Source organism: Myodes glareolus, chromosome 21 (assembly GCF_982192425.1).
Source record: "Myodes glareolus chromosome 21, mMyoGla1.1, whole genome shotgun sequence".
NCBI lineage: Eukaryota > Metazoa > Chordata > Mammalia > Rodentia > Cricetidae > Myodes > Myodes glareolus.
Genome location: NC_142046.1, coordinates 51,092,778 through 51,109,437, shown reverse-complemented (window position 1 = coordinate 51,109,437; position 16,660 = coordinate 51,092,778). Strand labels below are relative to the sequence as shown.

Here is a 16,660-nt window from a genome sequence, read left to right as displayed (position 1 = left end):
CACCAGCTCACAGCTGTGCAGCAGGAGAGGACCACTGTCTCTGCATCCCCTCACAGCTGTGCAATGGATGAGGACCACTGTCTCTGCATCCCCTCACAGCTGTGCAGTGAATGAGGACCACTGTCTCTGCATCCCCTCACAGCTGTGCAATGGATGAGGACCACTGTCTCTGCATCCCCTCACAGCTGTGCAGTGAATGAGGACCACTGTCTCTGCATCCCCTCACAGCTGTGCAATGGATGAGGACCACTGTCTCTGCATCCCCTCACAGCTGTGCAGTGAATGAGGACCACTGTCTCTGCATCCCCTCACAGCTGTGCAATGGATGAGGACCACTGTCTCTGCATCCCCTCACAGCTGTGCAATGGATGAGGACCACTGTCTCTGCATCCCCTCACAGCTGTGCAGTGAATGAGGACCACTGTCTCTGCATCCTCTCACAGCTGTGCAGTGAATGAGGACCACTGTCTCTGCATCCCCTCACAGCTGTGCAGTGAATGAGGACCACTGTCTCTGCATCCCCTCACAGCTGTGCAGTGGATGAGGACCACTGTCTCTGCATCCCCTCACAGCTGTGCAGTGGATGAGGACCACTGTCTCTGCATCCCCTCACAGCTGTGCAGTGAATGAGGACCACTGTCTCTGCATCCCCTCACAGCTGTGCAGTGAATGAGGACCACTGTCTCTGCATCCCCTCACAGCTGTGCAGTGAATGAGGACCACTGTCTCTGCATCCCCTCACAGCTGTGCAGTGGGTGTGGACCACTGTCTCTGCATCCCCTCACAGCTGTGCAGTGGGTGTGGACCACTGTGTCTCATATCAGAATGATCTGATTTGTGGGTTTAGAAAGTCAGGATCTAAAGGACTTTGTAAAGTATTTTAGCAAAATAAAAAAAAAAAAAACAAACAGCCCCAGGACTCTCTTTTGGGACATGAGCCCATTAGAGGCCCCAAATCTCTGAGAAAGACCTTCAGATAGTCTCACAACTGATTCCAAGGGTGAGTGGCCCACCTGAACCCCACCACCCACAGTATTCAAATGATCCAAGAGGACCCAGACCCTGGATTCTCAATGTCTGCTTTCCCTTCCTTTTCTCCTCTTCTACCCAGACTCTGCATGCTTCACTTTTACCAGTGAATGGTAAAAGTTGGGGACAGAAGAAAAGGCACCCCTGAAAGCCAAACCAAGTCTTTTTATTTTTGTACCTCATCCAACTGAGTTTGCAAGAATAAAGTTGAAGGTGTCATAAGACAGAAGACGTGGACATTCCTAAATTCCCAGTGGGCTGGGCTCTAAGTCATTTCTGTAATGGTAGCTTAGAACTTAGAGAATATTTTCCCACATAAGCATGATGTTCTAGTGGAGACTAAGTCTTCAGCCTAGGCTGTAAAACTTTATTTAGCCACAAAAATCTAATAACACGCCCAAAGTAGAAAATGCTGGTTATTATATGGTTTCTTCCTGAATAGATGCTTAAAAATGCTGTTTTTGTAAGAAAATGCATTCCAGCTCAGGATGCCAGAAACAGGCTTTGATTTTTTTCCCCAGTACCCAGAGTAAGCTTTCTGACTGAAGAAATAATAGGAAAAACTAGAAAACAAAGGGTGGCGAGAGGGAAGATGCTGGCTACTCCAGAAATAGCGCTGGCCTGGCAGATACCAGTTTGCTACGAGCGTGCCATGAGCAGAAACTTCTGGCGCCAAGACTGCTGTTCTGAAGCATCTCCCTGCTCTTACATAACGCATTCCAGAGATCTTCGGTTCAAGCTCTTCCATGCTCTAAATTAGGAAATAAGAGGCAGTTGCTTGAAGGGGAACTTGACAAGGAGGTGGGTTTCTGGGTTGGGGGTCAGAAATTGATGAGTGCTGAGACATGTCCTGTGTGTCTCTGTGATGACATTCTGTCTAGTCCTCAATTCCTTGACTGGCACAATCACTGATGCTAACAGCTTCTGACTTTTAGGTTGCTAGCATCAGCTTAAAATCTGGAATGGGAACGGGAAGCTACACTTAAGCTTCTTAAAGGTTGAACCTATGCCCTATCTGTCTCTGTGCACTCTGGAGCCATTGCCGCTTGGGTAAAATCGGGGAGTGTTTAACATTTCAATGTGCTAGCAAAATGCATGGGCTTTAGAGTCAGGCTCCTCAGATTCACATCCTTTTTTCCTCCCTATGTGCAGACCAGGGACCAGCTGCAGAACCTCTGGGGGCTTTCAGTCACCTCACCCAGAAAAGGACTGGTGACATCATCCACCTCCCAGGGTCACTGTGGGGCTCACATGCAAGCGGGTAAAACACAGAATGCTAGGCTCGCTACATAGTTATTAGCAGCACTTGGAAGGTCTCAGCTGCTCAGATTCCTCATCATTTGTTTCTCCTATTTGCTTCTTCTCACCCATTAGCTAAATGTTTGGGGCTTTTGCCTTCAAATTAGTTTCACAGGGAATTCAGTGACCAGGAAAGCTGGCTAATGCATTGGGCTGAATTGTGACTTGAGACTATGACCTCAATTAGAACCAGGGTCTTCGCAGCTATGGCAATGGTGGCACGACTGTTGCCCTGGAGATGTGTTCATCCTGCATTGGGATCCCGTGCCTCTGGAAGAGATGGAGAGGAAGACACAGTGCAGAGGAGAAGATGGAAGGCCCAGGTCCTCCAAAAGCCACCAGAAGCAGCTTCCCAGGAGACTCTGGAGGGAGCACAGCTCTGTCAGCTGTGCTCCTTGAACTTGTGGTCTGAAGGACCATGAGAGAATAAGTTTTGATTGTTCAAACCCATCGAATTTCCGGTAATCTAGTGTGGCAGCCCTGGGACACGCAGTCAGTTGGGAACAGCGATTCTGGAACACCTGGATTTAGTGATGGGCGTACGAGGCAGAGGCTGTCACACATTCTCCTCTCCCGAGAGACTGGGCACTGCAGGCAGAGCTCTCTTCAGGAAAGGCAATCACCAGCTCTGGAGATCGGAATGATCAAGCCAGTTTCTACTGGGAATCTTGGGTCTTTTTTTCTTTTCTCTTCTTTTTCCTTCTTTCTACAGAGACTGAAGTGGAAGCATGAAGTGCATCTTGAGACACCGAGCAAAGTCACTCTCCGTTGGGCCCCCAGAAAAAAAATGCACAGTGTGGTTCTCGATGCTTGTTCAGTACACCCACACAGTAGCCCACACAGGTCTCCATTGCCTTTCTGAACCCACCCACAGTGGACAAAAAGGATCATTTAACTAGAGACTCTGAGCTAAAGAAAGATGCGTGGTTACCACGAGACCAACATAACTGTACATTTCTCTTAACCCTACTGATTCGTGAAATTATGACTGTGAAACAGATTCCCCTCTAAAGTGAAATATATATGTTTCATGTATGTAACTATATTCATATCATAAACATGTAGATATGTATACATGCATCTGTATAAGCCTTGTAAACCTTTGGAGATTTAATAGCCTCTTCAAGAAGGAGACATGTAAGACTGGAATCTACAGACGCTCAGAGAAATGGTTTCTTTCTCTTCCTCTCCTCTAACTCCAGGAAAGAAAAAGAGCAGTAGACAGCGTCGGCAGTCAGGGGGTGACTTTTTTTTTTGGAGCAAAGGCGTTAGACAAGATGACACATGCTGACAGGTTCAGCAAATAGTGGATTGTGATTACTGTGCCAATCAGCAGATAATTTCTGTGTGTTTGCCTCGTCGGGAGAACTGTGAGTCACGCTATTTCAAAGACAGGTCACGATTGCTGTTTGTCATCTTGTACCGCGAAGGTCGAGCAAGAGTGGGGAAGGCAGATGGAAGCCGCATGGAACCAGATCAAGCACATCCATGCAGAGCCTGCTACATGGTTCCCACAGTGCCCGGGACCTGTGTAATTACTGCCTGGACTGACATCTGAGGCTCTCACCTCAGCGGTACCCAGGAGGCCACTAACTCACAAGTCCTCTGTGACTTCTGAAAGCCATGTCTTCCGTGACTCAGCCAAGCTTTGCTTCTCCTCCCCCACGGGGTCTTTTAGTCAGGGTAATTCCAGGAATAAAGTGACTGCACGGAAGAGGCCAGTAGGGAATCCAAGGAAAGAAGCCATGAGTTTCTTAGATCCCAGGCTATCGTGACATGGATGATTGTTTAGTTAAAGAAAATTCCAGTACGCCGAAAATACATTCAAATAGGGAGGGGTAGAGTGAAGTCAAATGGAATCAAGGATTTCTGTCAATAAAGTTATTTTCAGGGAAGGGAGAGAAGGGCAGGGGGTGGGGACCTACTCCCATGGAAAAAAGTCAACAATTCAACCGGATTTTTAAAATATGTAAATGGGAGTTAAGAGAGGTGACACAGAGACGCTTGCTGCCAAGGTTGACAACCTGAGTTCGGCCCTTGGGATCTGACTGATGAAAGTTGTTCTTTGACCTCTTCACACACTCTCTCTCTCTCCCCTGCCCTCCCAATAAAAAAATAAATAAATGTAATTTCCCTATTCTCCATCAAAGAGCTCTTCCGAGGAAATGATACATTTTAGTACTCGAATTAGTGTACACGTTCACACAGCTTGAGTCAACCCATAACCCTTCAAAGAGAACTGTTCCATTCTGAGAGGACAATTCTTAAAGAGACCACTGGGTGAATATAAATCCACAGAGTTCTCCCAGGGTTTAGGAAGAAACCAGCTATACGATTTGAGCAAGTGGGCTACATTGTATCCTTTTCTTCCAGCCCAAGAAGGTGAAGACAGACCATGGCAGGTGCAACAATGGCAAATGCTGAGTCCAGATAATTGCACGGAGAATCTGCCGAACTATCTGAGAATATCTGGTCCGTCATCTGAACAGGAAGAAGGAAGGAGAAAGGCAGGAAGCTCCAGGGAAAGAGCCTCAGCCTATGCTGGGGTAAAGGCCAACTTCCTCGGCTGCGCTTGTTCTCTGAGCCATTCTGCAGCAAGGTAGGGAGAGGGCATTTGGTCATCTCATTCTAGATCTGAAGCCTTCTCCCCGGATGCGAGAGGGGAATGGAGTGCTGGAATAGGGGCGACCAGAGAGCAGAGGCTGTGGGCACGGAACTTAGCTAAAAGCTAAGAGTCTATTGAATCAATGTGTGTACACTCGTGCACACGCTGACACACACATTCACACACCTTCTGAGCTGACTTGAATTTATCAGCTTGGGTGACTTTTGAACAGTGGATGTGTACACAAATGCATACTTTTTAAAAAGAAAAGAATAAATACAGCCATGTAGGTGTTCTCTTATTGAAAGTGCATATATCTCACGAAGCTCTTTGGGAAACTATGTTGCTCCAGTGAGCAAGCCCTCGTAATATACCAAAATGCACAGAGAAATCCTTCCTGGCCTCATTTCTCATTTTCTGACCTGCTACTGCTCCCTGGGCTGCTATTGGCTCCTGCAATCCTCGCCTCCCCTTGAACGCTCACCAGACTATTAATTTAAAAGCCAGGAGCTTCCTCTGCTCGACCGGTCACCACCGCTTGCCTTTGTGTTTTGGGAAAGGCAAGAAGACCAACCTGACTTGATCTGTTCTGGGAGGATTGGTTGTTGGTTTGTTCACGTCTGGATTAGGTCTAAAGCGATAATATTATGATGAGGAACGCTGGAGAGCTCCATCTGCATATAAATAGACCTAATCAGAAATGCAAATGGCAGTCTCCAGAAATGTGTAAAGGCTGCCGATAGCTGTGCCTTTGTGTGGGCGAGGACAGGTCAACACGGGTATTGTGACTCTGTCCGCTGTCCAGAGTCTTCCTTTAAAAGATTATCTATCAATCTGCACCCAGGCTGGGCTGGGTTTCCCATCCTTTGACCTTCCTAACATAGAGCAGCTCAGTTTGGCTCAGTTCCGTGAAAGAACCACACTTCTCGTGCAGACCCCGAGTGAACACAGAGAGTAGAAAATACACTTGCATCTAGATCACCCCAAAGACTCCTCTGAGAGGACTGGTCCCACTAAGCTGAAACTTAGGGGTGAAGAATAAGGTGCAAGGATAATACAATGTTTTTCAGACAGGAGTCACTGCTCATCTGAGTGGATTCAATAATATGTGTTGGGTGTGCCACCAAATTTCCCTCATACCAGAGAAAGGACACTTGAAAAGAAAACAGCGGTGTTTAGACCAACTACGTAGTCCTAAACTGCGTCTGTGTTCCTCTCGTGCAAAGCACAAAATGAACATCTTGGGAAATTTGTCGCGCTGTAAGTTGACAACTGCTCTAGGCTCGTACCGTTTCTTGGGGGGATGTGATCGTGCAGAAACACCCCCTCCTTGTGTCCTTCCAAGCCTGTTCTTCCTCTTCTTTTTGAAAAGGAAACATATCTCACAATCAGGCTTTCTCAAATTAGGAGAGAAATTGCATGCCAACGAGCTTCCCTCCGACCGGGTTCACAAAGCACTGATGAGTCAAGAGCGCCACCTGGTGTCCTACCTTGGGATCTTAAAGAGCATTTTCACAGGATGCATTTCAAAGAGGGGAGGGTCTCCATCTCCCAGCTCAATGGCTGTGATGCCCAAAGACCAGACGTCACAACGAGCGTCATAGGATGAGTCATACTGCTGTTCACAAGCAATGACCTACCAGACAAAAGCAAGACACAGCACATCAGCCCGCTGTCACCCCAGATACGTTAAAACAACAACAACAGCAACAACAACTTAGGACTCTGCCTTTTTTGCACCATTTTCTGTACCATCGACTGTGTTAATACTGAATAGTAGCAGTGTTTGTATTCCAGACCCTGTTTGTGCATAACCGATTCATGATCTGATATGGTTTCTGACTTTTTTCTTTTTCCTTTCGTTTGAAACCAGGGTCTCGCTATGTGGCTGAGGCTGGTCTCAAATTCACAAGACATACCTCTGTGTGTTCCTTCCTTCCATTCTCATGTGGCAGTTATGAGTGTTGAGATGCAGGGAGATTTGTTAACTTTTTTTTAAGGAAAATATTAACCCAATTAAAAAATGGGGTACTGAACTGAACAGAGAATTCACAGCAGATGAACTCCGAATGGCCAAAAGACACTTAAGGTCATGCTCAACCTCCTTAGCGATCAGGGAAATGCAAATCAAAACAACTTTGAGATACCATCTTACACCTGTCAGAATAGCTAAACTTAAAAACACCAATGATAGCCTATGCTGGAGAGGATGTGGAGTGAGGGGAACACTCATCCATTGTTGGTGGGAATGTAAACTTGTGCAGCCACTGTGGAAATCAGTGTGGCGGTTTCTCAGGAAACTGGGAGTCAACCTTCCTCAGGACCCAGCAATTCCACTCTTGGGAATATACCCAAGAGATGCCCTATCATACTACAAAAGCGTTTGTTCAACTATGTTCATAGCAGCACTATTTGTAATAGCCAGAACCTGGAAACAACCTAGGTGCCCCTCAATAGAAGAATGGTTAAAAAAGGTGTGGAACATATACACATTAGAGTTTTACTCAGCGGTAAAAAAAAAAACAATGAAATCTTGAATTTTGCATGCAAATGGATGGAAATTGAAAACACTTTACTGAGTGAGGTAACCCAGACCCAAAAAGAGGAATATGGTATGTACTCACTCATAAGTGGATCTAGCCATAGTTAAAGGTCTTTGAGCCTATAATTTGTGATCCTAGAGAAGCTAAATAAGAAGGTGAACCTGAAGAGAATCATATAGTTATCCTCCTGGATATTGGAAGTAGACAAGATTGCCAGGCAAACTTGGGTGCACGGGGGGTGGGGGGTGGAAGTAAGGGGAGATGTTAGGGAGAGGGGAGAGGGGAGGATTGGGGATGGCTTGGGGGAATGAGATGGAGGGAGGAAGGATGGATATGGGAGCAGGGAAGTATATATCTCAACTAGGGGAGCCATTTTAGGGTTTGCAAGAGACTTGAATCTGGAGGGGTTCTCAGACCCAAGGAGAGGTCTCCAGATTGTTCCCTGGGCAGCAGAAAAGAGGGTGCCTGAACTGGCCTTGGCCCATAACCATATTGATGAATATTTTGCATATCACCATAGAACCTTCATCTGGCGATGGATGGAGATAGAGACAGAGACACATATTGGAACACTGGACTTAACTCCCTAGGTCCAAATGAGAAGCAGAAGGAGGGAAAACGTGAGCAAGATAGGCAGGACCAGAGGGAAACCTTCATCTGATGATGGATGGTTATAGAGACGGAGACCCACACTGGAGCACTGGACTGAGCCTCCAAGGTCCAAATGAGGAGCAGAAGGAGGGAGACCATGAAAAAGGAAATCAGGACCGCGAGGGGTGCGTTCACCCACTGATACAGGGGACTGATCGAATGAGAGCTCACCAAGGCCAGCTGGACTAGGACTGAATGAGCATGTATTCAAACTGGATTCTCTGAATGTGGCTGACATGGGGGCCAACTGAGAAGCCATTTACAATGGCACTAGGTCTTGTTTCGTCTGCATGTACTGGCTTTTTGGGATCCTAGTCTGTTTGGATGCTCACCTTCCTCGACCTGGAGGGAGAGGGGAGGAACTTGAACTTCCCACAGTGCATGAAACCCTGACTGCTCTTAGGACTGGAGAGGGAGGAGGAGAGGGAATGGGGGGGAGGAGAGGGGAGTGGGGGAAATGGGAGGGTATGGGGAGGAGGGGAGGAAGTGGAAATTTTTATAAACAAATAAATAAAGAAAGAAAAGAAAAAAAAAAGAAAGAAAATATTAGTTCCATTCAGGGAAACTGTACTGAACCATCATCTCAGTACCAATAGAAGCACAAGGGAGTATACCATTTACTTTTTTTTTCTTTAAAGAAAAGACTTGATATGCAAATTACCCCTCCCCAGCTGTGGCTAAATTCAACAAAGAGCAGGTGTTCTTAAGAGGGCTGCTATGGAATCCTTGGTGAAACACACTGAGCAGGGGGAAGTTGGAAGACCCCTACGAGACAAAGTAGGACCCACCCTACTCTGTAGTTTCCCTTCTATCTACAGCATCTGTACCCTTCTCAAACCTCAACAGCTGTTTTCAGACACCATTGCATGCCCTGTTCTAACTGGGTAGAATAGTGCAGGATCAGAAATGGCTGCTTGGGTTGGAGAACACACACCCTTAGAAGATTCGGTTTCTGTCACAACGTTCCAGGTCTGACGAGAGAAAGGCCCATACACAGACTCGTGCCTGACACGTGAGAGCGGAAGAAAGGACTACGTGGATGGGAATGAGGGACCCCATATTCCCTTTGACCTTGATTTTGCCTCCCAGAGCAGGCAGGAAGCTGCTGTGAGGTGGCCAAGTACCCCATTGGCGAGCACAGGCTGGCCAGGCTGCTCCCCTGGGGCCACCGTGCTGTCTTTGGCTTTTACTCAGAAGGAGACAAGAACTACTTGAGAGCAGACAAGGGAGAGGTCTGGCCTACGCTCGAGTAGATCCCCCGGCGGGCAGAATCAAGAAAAGAACACACGGCCAGTTACAGAGCTTTTGTAGGCTCCAGCCATAAGGGTGTGAGAAACAACCGGATTCTGAATGTAATTCTTAAGGTTGAACCAACTGGAATTGTAAAGGAGTTTATAGGAAAAATAACTTTTGGATATCTGCAGTGTTTGGCCTGAGCGTGCACCAGAGAACAGGTTCACTGAGGTGGAAAGGGTGGAGGAAAACCAGGTCCAGGTCTCAGAGTTGAAGTTTCCAAACCTCAGATGTCAGGGAAGTATCCAAAAGGAGATACTGGTTTTAAAACCTACTGGACTTCTGGCCCGGATAATCATACGAAAAGTTCTTCCGTCTGTATGTGCTACCCCACCCCAATTCACACCTCAGAAATGTAATCCCCAGGGAAACCGTGTTAGGAAATGCGGCCTTTGGGGAGGTTGTCGGTCATGAGGTTTGACCTCTTGAGTAGATTCATGACAATATGAGACATGAGAACAGAAGGTTCTCCCACAGACCCCCAGCACCTTCGTCTCCTTCATCTTCGTATTCTCAGACCTTACAACTGTGAGGGAATAAAGTTTTGTTCTCTAGAGATTGCCCTACCTTGGCGATTTATCACAAAGTAAAGCACAGTTTTTGTTTTTTCTTTTTTAAAAAAATATATGTTGTGGAGCTGGAGAGATGGCTCAGTGCTTAAGAGCATTGACTGCCCTTCCAAAGGAACCGGGGTTCAAGTCACGGCACCCACATGATGGCTCACAACTGTCTGGAACTCCAATTCCAGGGACTCTCACATAGACACACAAGCAGGCAGAGTACCGATGTACATAAAACAAACAAAAAAGATAAAATAATACAAACTGTATATATAAAAAATGTGTGTGTGACTCTGAGCCCCTGCATCTTCATATTTCCACAGCAGCAACGGAAAAGTAACAAAGCTGCTCGCTTCCACAGCAGGCCACTGGGAAAATGTTCCAAGCTTCCCATCCTCAACCTCAACTTTTGCTCTCTCTCCTGTGTTCTGCCCCTCTCTCCTGGTCTCCGAACTGGAGAACGTTCTCTCATGAACCTCCACCACGCGTCTGGTTGCCACCCCTCTGTCTGAACAGAACATCTTCTCGCAGAATATCCTGTCATGTCTTCAACACACTATTTTCAAAGTTCAGATTCCTCTGCATCTGGAGCCAGAGGCTATTCCGATGCCCCTAAACACCCCACTCTCCTACCCCAATCAAGTGAGAGCCTGCAGCATTTACAAGGGGCCCCGGAGAAGGGTCCTGGGCACCTCTCTGGAATGACATTTTGAAAATGCAGGACAAACATCATTTTAGACCCATCAATCAGCTGACAGCTGGCCAGTTTATTCATGGCACTGTGAAGGGTCTGCTGAAAGAAAACTAAGCTCTACCCTCCCCTAAGCAGGGTCTGGGAGCAGCTGGAATATAACGTGGACCTCCAATAGTTAAAGGGCAATTCATGGCCATCATCGATGTCCTCAGACAGTGTGCACTAACATGTCTGGTAAGGATGTGGGCTCTAAAATCTCAGGATACTAGGGAAAGAGAGCTGACAAAGATGATGGGAAGCGGCTTGCACCAATAGTCTACAGCTTCCAGGAAGACATTCCCACCGTCTCAACCAGAACACAAAGGCAATGCCAAAAGCGCCCAAGTGTGGGACTGGAGGCACTCAGTCACTTCCCCATGACTGCCGTAAAATATTCAAAACCGGTTTCAACTTGTCTCCGCAAAGAGACACTGTCTTCATAAGCAGAAAACACCTCTCAGGCAAATTCTTCTCCAGAACTCAGCTCATTTTACCCAAAGCAACTATTCCACGGACGTTTAGAGAAAATCGCACGGATAAAATCTTTCTCAAACTATTATTTTGTAGCCATGAGCCAGACGATGCGCTGGGCCCTGAAGAGGGAAGGTCAAACAGCGCAGCTTAGTCTCCACAGGCAACCCTGGGGTGGGGTGGGTGTTGTTATCTCTTTTGTAGCTGCTTACTCCACAAGAGTAAATTTTGGGCAGACCTGTACGTTTTTTTTTTTTAATTCATAAAAGAATATTTATTTACTTACTTACTTACTTACTTATTTAGGCTTCTGGAAACCTGAAGTACTTTAAAAAAAAATGCTCTAAGGATGCTTCCCACCTGAAGGTCAAAGCATCTTGTAAATGGATGTCCTATAAATCTAACACGAGAGCATCTTTATGGACAGGAGAAAATGCACTGGGATTCTCAGCATCCTCTGTGTCTCAGATAAAGCTGAGTTAATCAAGCTGTGACTGCCTGGTCTTTGACTCCCTCGCCTCAGGAGACGAGACCTTCAGGAGCAGGACTTCTAATGCTGAATCTCTGTTAGGAACCTCTGATGAGAGGGCAGCTATGGCGGGCAAAGCACTGTGCTGAACTGAGTTGACCAACTTCTGGAAGTCATACTAGAAATGTGAAGACAGACAAGCTGAGACGAATTTGACAAGGGTCCAGAGTCCCACAAAGCCCATCATCTCCCCCTCCATTATCACCTCTCTGCCCCACAGTGATGAAGGTGTGCGCTTTCTCTGTCACCTCTAGTAGAGACTTGGTGTCAGTGTGAGGAACATGAACGACATGGGGGCGCAGGAAGGGAGTAATAGACATGTGTGGAAGAGTTCAAGGGGAAACTGAAGGACTTGGGGTTCCATTTAATGCGGAGATGAGGAGGGTCACATCAACGAACAGTGACACGTTTAACCCTAGGTGACCAGAAGAAGGACAGTTCGTACACAACACTGAAGAAATCCTCTTGCTAGTTCAAGGGGAGTCTGTGTTTATGCTAATTGAATGTAAACAGTCATTTATGCCTTCAAGATCTTGCTCAGCTTTTCTTCTTCAGCATGGAGAGGAAGCCAAGGACTCAGGCAAGCTCTGTTCTAGTCCTGAGCTGGGCCCCCAGTCCTTGGCTTATTATTGCTATTATTTTTTATTTACATGTGTGTGTCTGTGCACGGGTTTGTGTATGTGATTACATGGAGGATGGAAGAAAGCATCGGTTACCTGGGACAGGAGTCATGGGCCCAACGCAGTGCTGGGAACTAAACCCAGGTCCCCTGTAAGAATAGCAAGTGCTCTTAACCACTGAGCCATCTTTCCAGGTCTCAGCCCTTGTTTCTTTTTTCCTTTTTTCTTCTTTCTTTCTTTCTTTCTTTCTTTCTTTCTTTCTTTCTTTCTTCCTTCCTTCCTTCCTTCCTTCCTTCCTTCCTTCCTTTCTTTCTTTCTTTCTGTGTGTGCAAGTCTCACTATGCAGCCCAGGCTGGTCTTGAACTCATAATCCAGGACCTCTCTTGATTTATAGAAGGATAGGATAGGATAGGACGACGTTTCTGCCGTCCCTTCCAGCTCTAACATTCTTTGACTTCCCCATCTCTAAGCAAGAGACCTTGAGATAGTATTTGAAAAGGAGGGGGTCCACACCCCCATGCAAATTAGCTAGAGTGCAGTGCAGGGCATTCTGGGGCAGGCACTTACTTGATGGCTGGAACCTTGAAGGGATTTTACCACTGATATTTTGTAGGAGGAATTAAGGTTAGCAGAGGTACTAACACCTCCGTTAAGGAAGATGAACTTCAGCCACAGCGCAATTGTTTGGAGGCTGGTTAATGGAGCATGTCCAGGTTCTTCCCTTGAAATGCAAACTTAGGACTCTACTGGCGGTGCTTAGACTTCACTATTGCTCATTTTAGGCAGGAGGGAAACACTAATGCCAGGATTACCAGCAGTATCTATGCACTGGCAGCCTCAGTGCCCAGTACCAATAGCTATCCTACACAGAGGTGGCCTTGAGGTTTCCAAATGGCAGTAGTAACCACGTTGGCCTCCAAAACTTTTCTTTCAAGGGGAGACTGGCAACAAGCAGAGGTCTTCACAATGGCGTAGGTCACAGAGCACAGGCGAGCAGTCCAGATCATGGAGACAGCTCTTTTTAGTCTGCTTCACGGGAATCAGGGTCAGGTTACAGACTCCTGAAGGCCTCCTAATCACCCCTTCCCACCCTGTAGTGGATGAGTGTCCTCCCTCTGCCTTTAGGAACTTCTGAGGCTTGGGGGCAAGGCTTCCTTGACTTGATGCCCCCACTGGGCCTCACTGTCTCCTTGTCCTTCTCAGGATGATCTGAGTCTATTAAAGGCAGCTGATGACTTCCTCCGTTGCCAGCTTTTGGGTGGAGGGACATTCTCGGGTCATGGAGGCTCTGGACTCTGGCTAAGAGAGGAAAACACGTGCTGGCGTCTTCATCTTGGTTGGTTCTTGTTTGTTTGTTTGCTTGCTTTTGTTTGTTTTGGGGTTTTTTGTTTGTTTGTTTTGGTTTTATTTTGTTTTGTTTGGTTTGGTTTGGTTTGGTTTTCTGAGACAGGGTTTCTCAGGAGCTATGGAGCCTGTCCTGGAACTCGCTCTGTAGACCAGGCCAGCCTTGAACTCACAGAGGTCCGCCAGCCTCTGCCCCCCAAGTGCTAGGCTTAAAGGCACGCACCACCACTGCCTGGCTTCATCTTGGTTTTAACACCCATCAGTGAGTGAACTTGACAACATATTAAATCTCTCTCTGCCCTTCTTTCCACACAAATGGTGCAGCCCACTCCTCCCCTGAAGTACTGTGGAGGAAGACACTGATCATCTCACCCTTTCTTTGGCACTGAAAGCTTCTCAGCAGGTAAGTGGGCCGTTGCTGTTGGGTAACTTGTCTATTTACACCTTTGACATCTCTTGCATTTTGTAAGACGACTACAGGAATCGTGAATTATTTTTATAATAAAAATAGCAAGTTCTTCATTTGACCTTTGCCAGAGATTAAAGTATGTGTCTGTGTTTCCTTCTTCTGGAATAGCTACCTTCAGGATTCTTCATCAAGGAAGAACTGGAGGTGATGCCTTGATTATAAAACCAGATTCCCAGTAGATTAATCAAAGAGGGATATGCAATCTCCCATCTGCACCATTTCTACAGTGGGTGCAGGGCTGGAAGAACTCTCTCACTTCCTCGGGGCCACCAGGCCCTGTGCAATGCCCCCTGACTGCAGCTTCATCTCAGCCCAGACAGACAGTGGGTCTCACAGATGGGGCTCCCAAGAGGTGGGCGAGAGGCTCTTCTAGAAAGACTTGGAACCTTCTTCTCAGAGCCCAAGGGAACAGCTCTTTTTATCACAAGGTTCTTCTATCTGCAGAGAACACCTGGCCACCCCGGATGTCCAAAGGCAAGAAACAGTCCACGCAGGAGCTCCAGAGCCCAGGAACCTAGATTTCTCCAGTAAGATATTTAGCTTAAACCTTTATCAATAATACCAAGAGCTGCTGGGCTAAACTCTCTTCAATACCGCCTTCAAGTGGGTGGTATTATCCAGTGTTTTACGCTCCTAAAAAACCTGCAAATGTTAAAATGCAATAGGTCTTCTCCACTAATATTTCTGAATGTCATTAGAGATTTAATTAGGTTTGCTTTCTGTAGTCTGATTTCTCACCTTGCTAGAATCAATCATGCAGTCCAAAATTATAACAGAGGTCGAGACTAAATTTTCATTCAAGTACACAGGCAAAAGGCTGTTATCTCAAGAGCTAAATTCAGCTAAATAAGAGGCAAGGCAAATAGACCTACCTAAAGCTATTGCTCCCCGACTGACCTTGAGCCCCAAAGTGCGGGCAACAGACTGGCAAATAAGATGGGCCTAGAAGCAGGAAGGTGAAGAGGAGCCTTCATTTTGCTTACACAATCCATGCAGCACAAGTGGTAGAGGTTATTGATCAGAAAGACTTTTAAAGTAGAACACCACCTATGCAAATAGAAATTGTAGCAGTGTATATTCCAAGGGTAAACACTGCTTACTAGTTTACAACACAAACGTCTTACCCGATCACTTGCTGAGGTCGTGAGAAAATGAATGGAGTCCCCTCCTCCCTAGAATGAAGTACAGCTCAGAGGGAGGATGTGCTAGAGATTTTAGGAGTGCTTTCGCTTTGGCTGGATGACCAGATGAGCAAAAGTAGATGTCCTTGCTGTTCTTTCACAGAGCTCAAGAATGGGACTGAATCCATACTTTACGCATCGAGAAATTGCTAGAAATAACTCAGATTGTTCTTTGAACTTCAGAACAGTCTCAAATTTAAATGTGTTATTCAACAAGTCCTTTTCCCCATCCCCTGAAACTTGTAATATTCATTCAAAGCCTTTAGAGAAATCAACTCAGGTACAAATTTAAAATACATGCCGCAGGCTTGTATAATGTCAACTTCCCACCACAGTTGGTGGGAGGGAGAGGGGGGCTCAGTCTAGGTTTGAAGCTAGCATACAACTGACATTTGTACCCACACTCTCTGAGGCCCTGGGGAGCATGCCACCATTCACTTCTTATCTGGTAAATCCCCTTCCCAGCATCAGGGTTGGCACCCGCATGCTCCTTTGTGAAAGATGAACCAGTACACTAAATTGTACCTGTGTCCTTAAGACCTTAGGGACCCAATCACCCTGGAGGGCCAGGACATTCCCTGACCCAGCAGCTTCTTTCTCCATGCAGATAGACACAGGAGGATCTTGGGGCTCATCAGAAAAGAAAATTGGGGTCTCCTGTAGGCAATTAGTTGACGTAACCAAAGTCACACCGTTGGTTCAAAGTCAATGTGGGGGAAATTTCCAGGGTTCCCAGTATCACCCAAGTCAGGTACATTCTAAGCATTCTCATAATATGGAGAATGCTGGGCCACCACCAATGACAGTGCATTTTCTATGAACTGAAGCAAGAAAGAAGCTCTTTCTTCCCTCTGCCTGTTACGGCCCCTCCCACAGAGAGCAAACTGCAGTTCAGTGGCATTACCCTGGAAGAAGAAACAGACTCAGAACAGGTAAGCAACCTGCCCAACGTCACACAGTGTGCAGTGGAAGTGAAGGATGTGTCCTCAACAGGAAGATGCTGAGGGAGAGCATGCCTTTCTCCTCCAGGATGCATTTGGAAATTAGGAAGAAAAGTAAGTCAGAGGAACAGGATGCTCCTGCTAGAGTGTACCTCTGTCCAGGGCAGCAGCCTCTGCTTTGGGTCCTCACCCAGGCTCCTGGCACCGTAAGCATCACGACACCCTTGGAAACGTCACCATTCCTATCAGGGTGACTCTCCTTGACTTTCTCAAACTAAAAACAAAGTATGGACAGGGGCAGAAGAGAGCACAGTGTCCAGCGATTGTCCGGCCCCTGCCTGCTTTTGCATCATCTGGATGAGAGGCTCTGCCGAAGTCGCTTCTAACTCCAC

At 46.7% G+C, this 16,660-nt stretch overlaps 1 protein-coding gene across 1 annotated transcript in view; it reads right to left on the bottom strand.

Annotated features, from left to right (window-relative positions):
- Positions 1–16,660, bottom strand: part of Myo3b (myosin IIIB) — a 326,704-nt gene that overhangs the window by 287,442 nt on the left and 22,602 nt on the right. Inside the window, exon 6 of the mRNA XM_087900046.1 lies at positions 6,424–6,569. Within this exon, the coding sequence (XP_087756172.1) occupies positions 6,424–6,569 (146 nt within the window). The remainder of the gene's footprint in view (positions 1–6,423; positions 6,570–16,660) is intronic.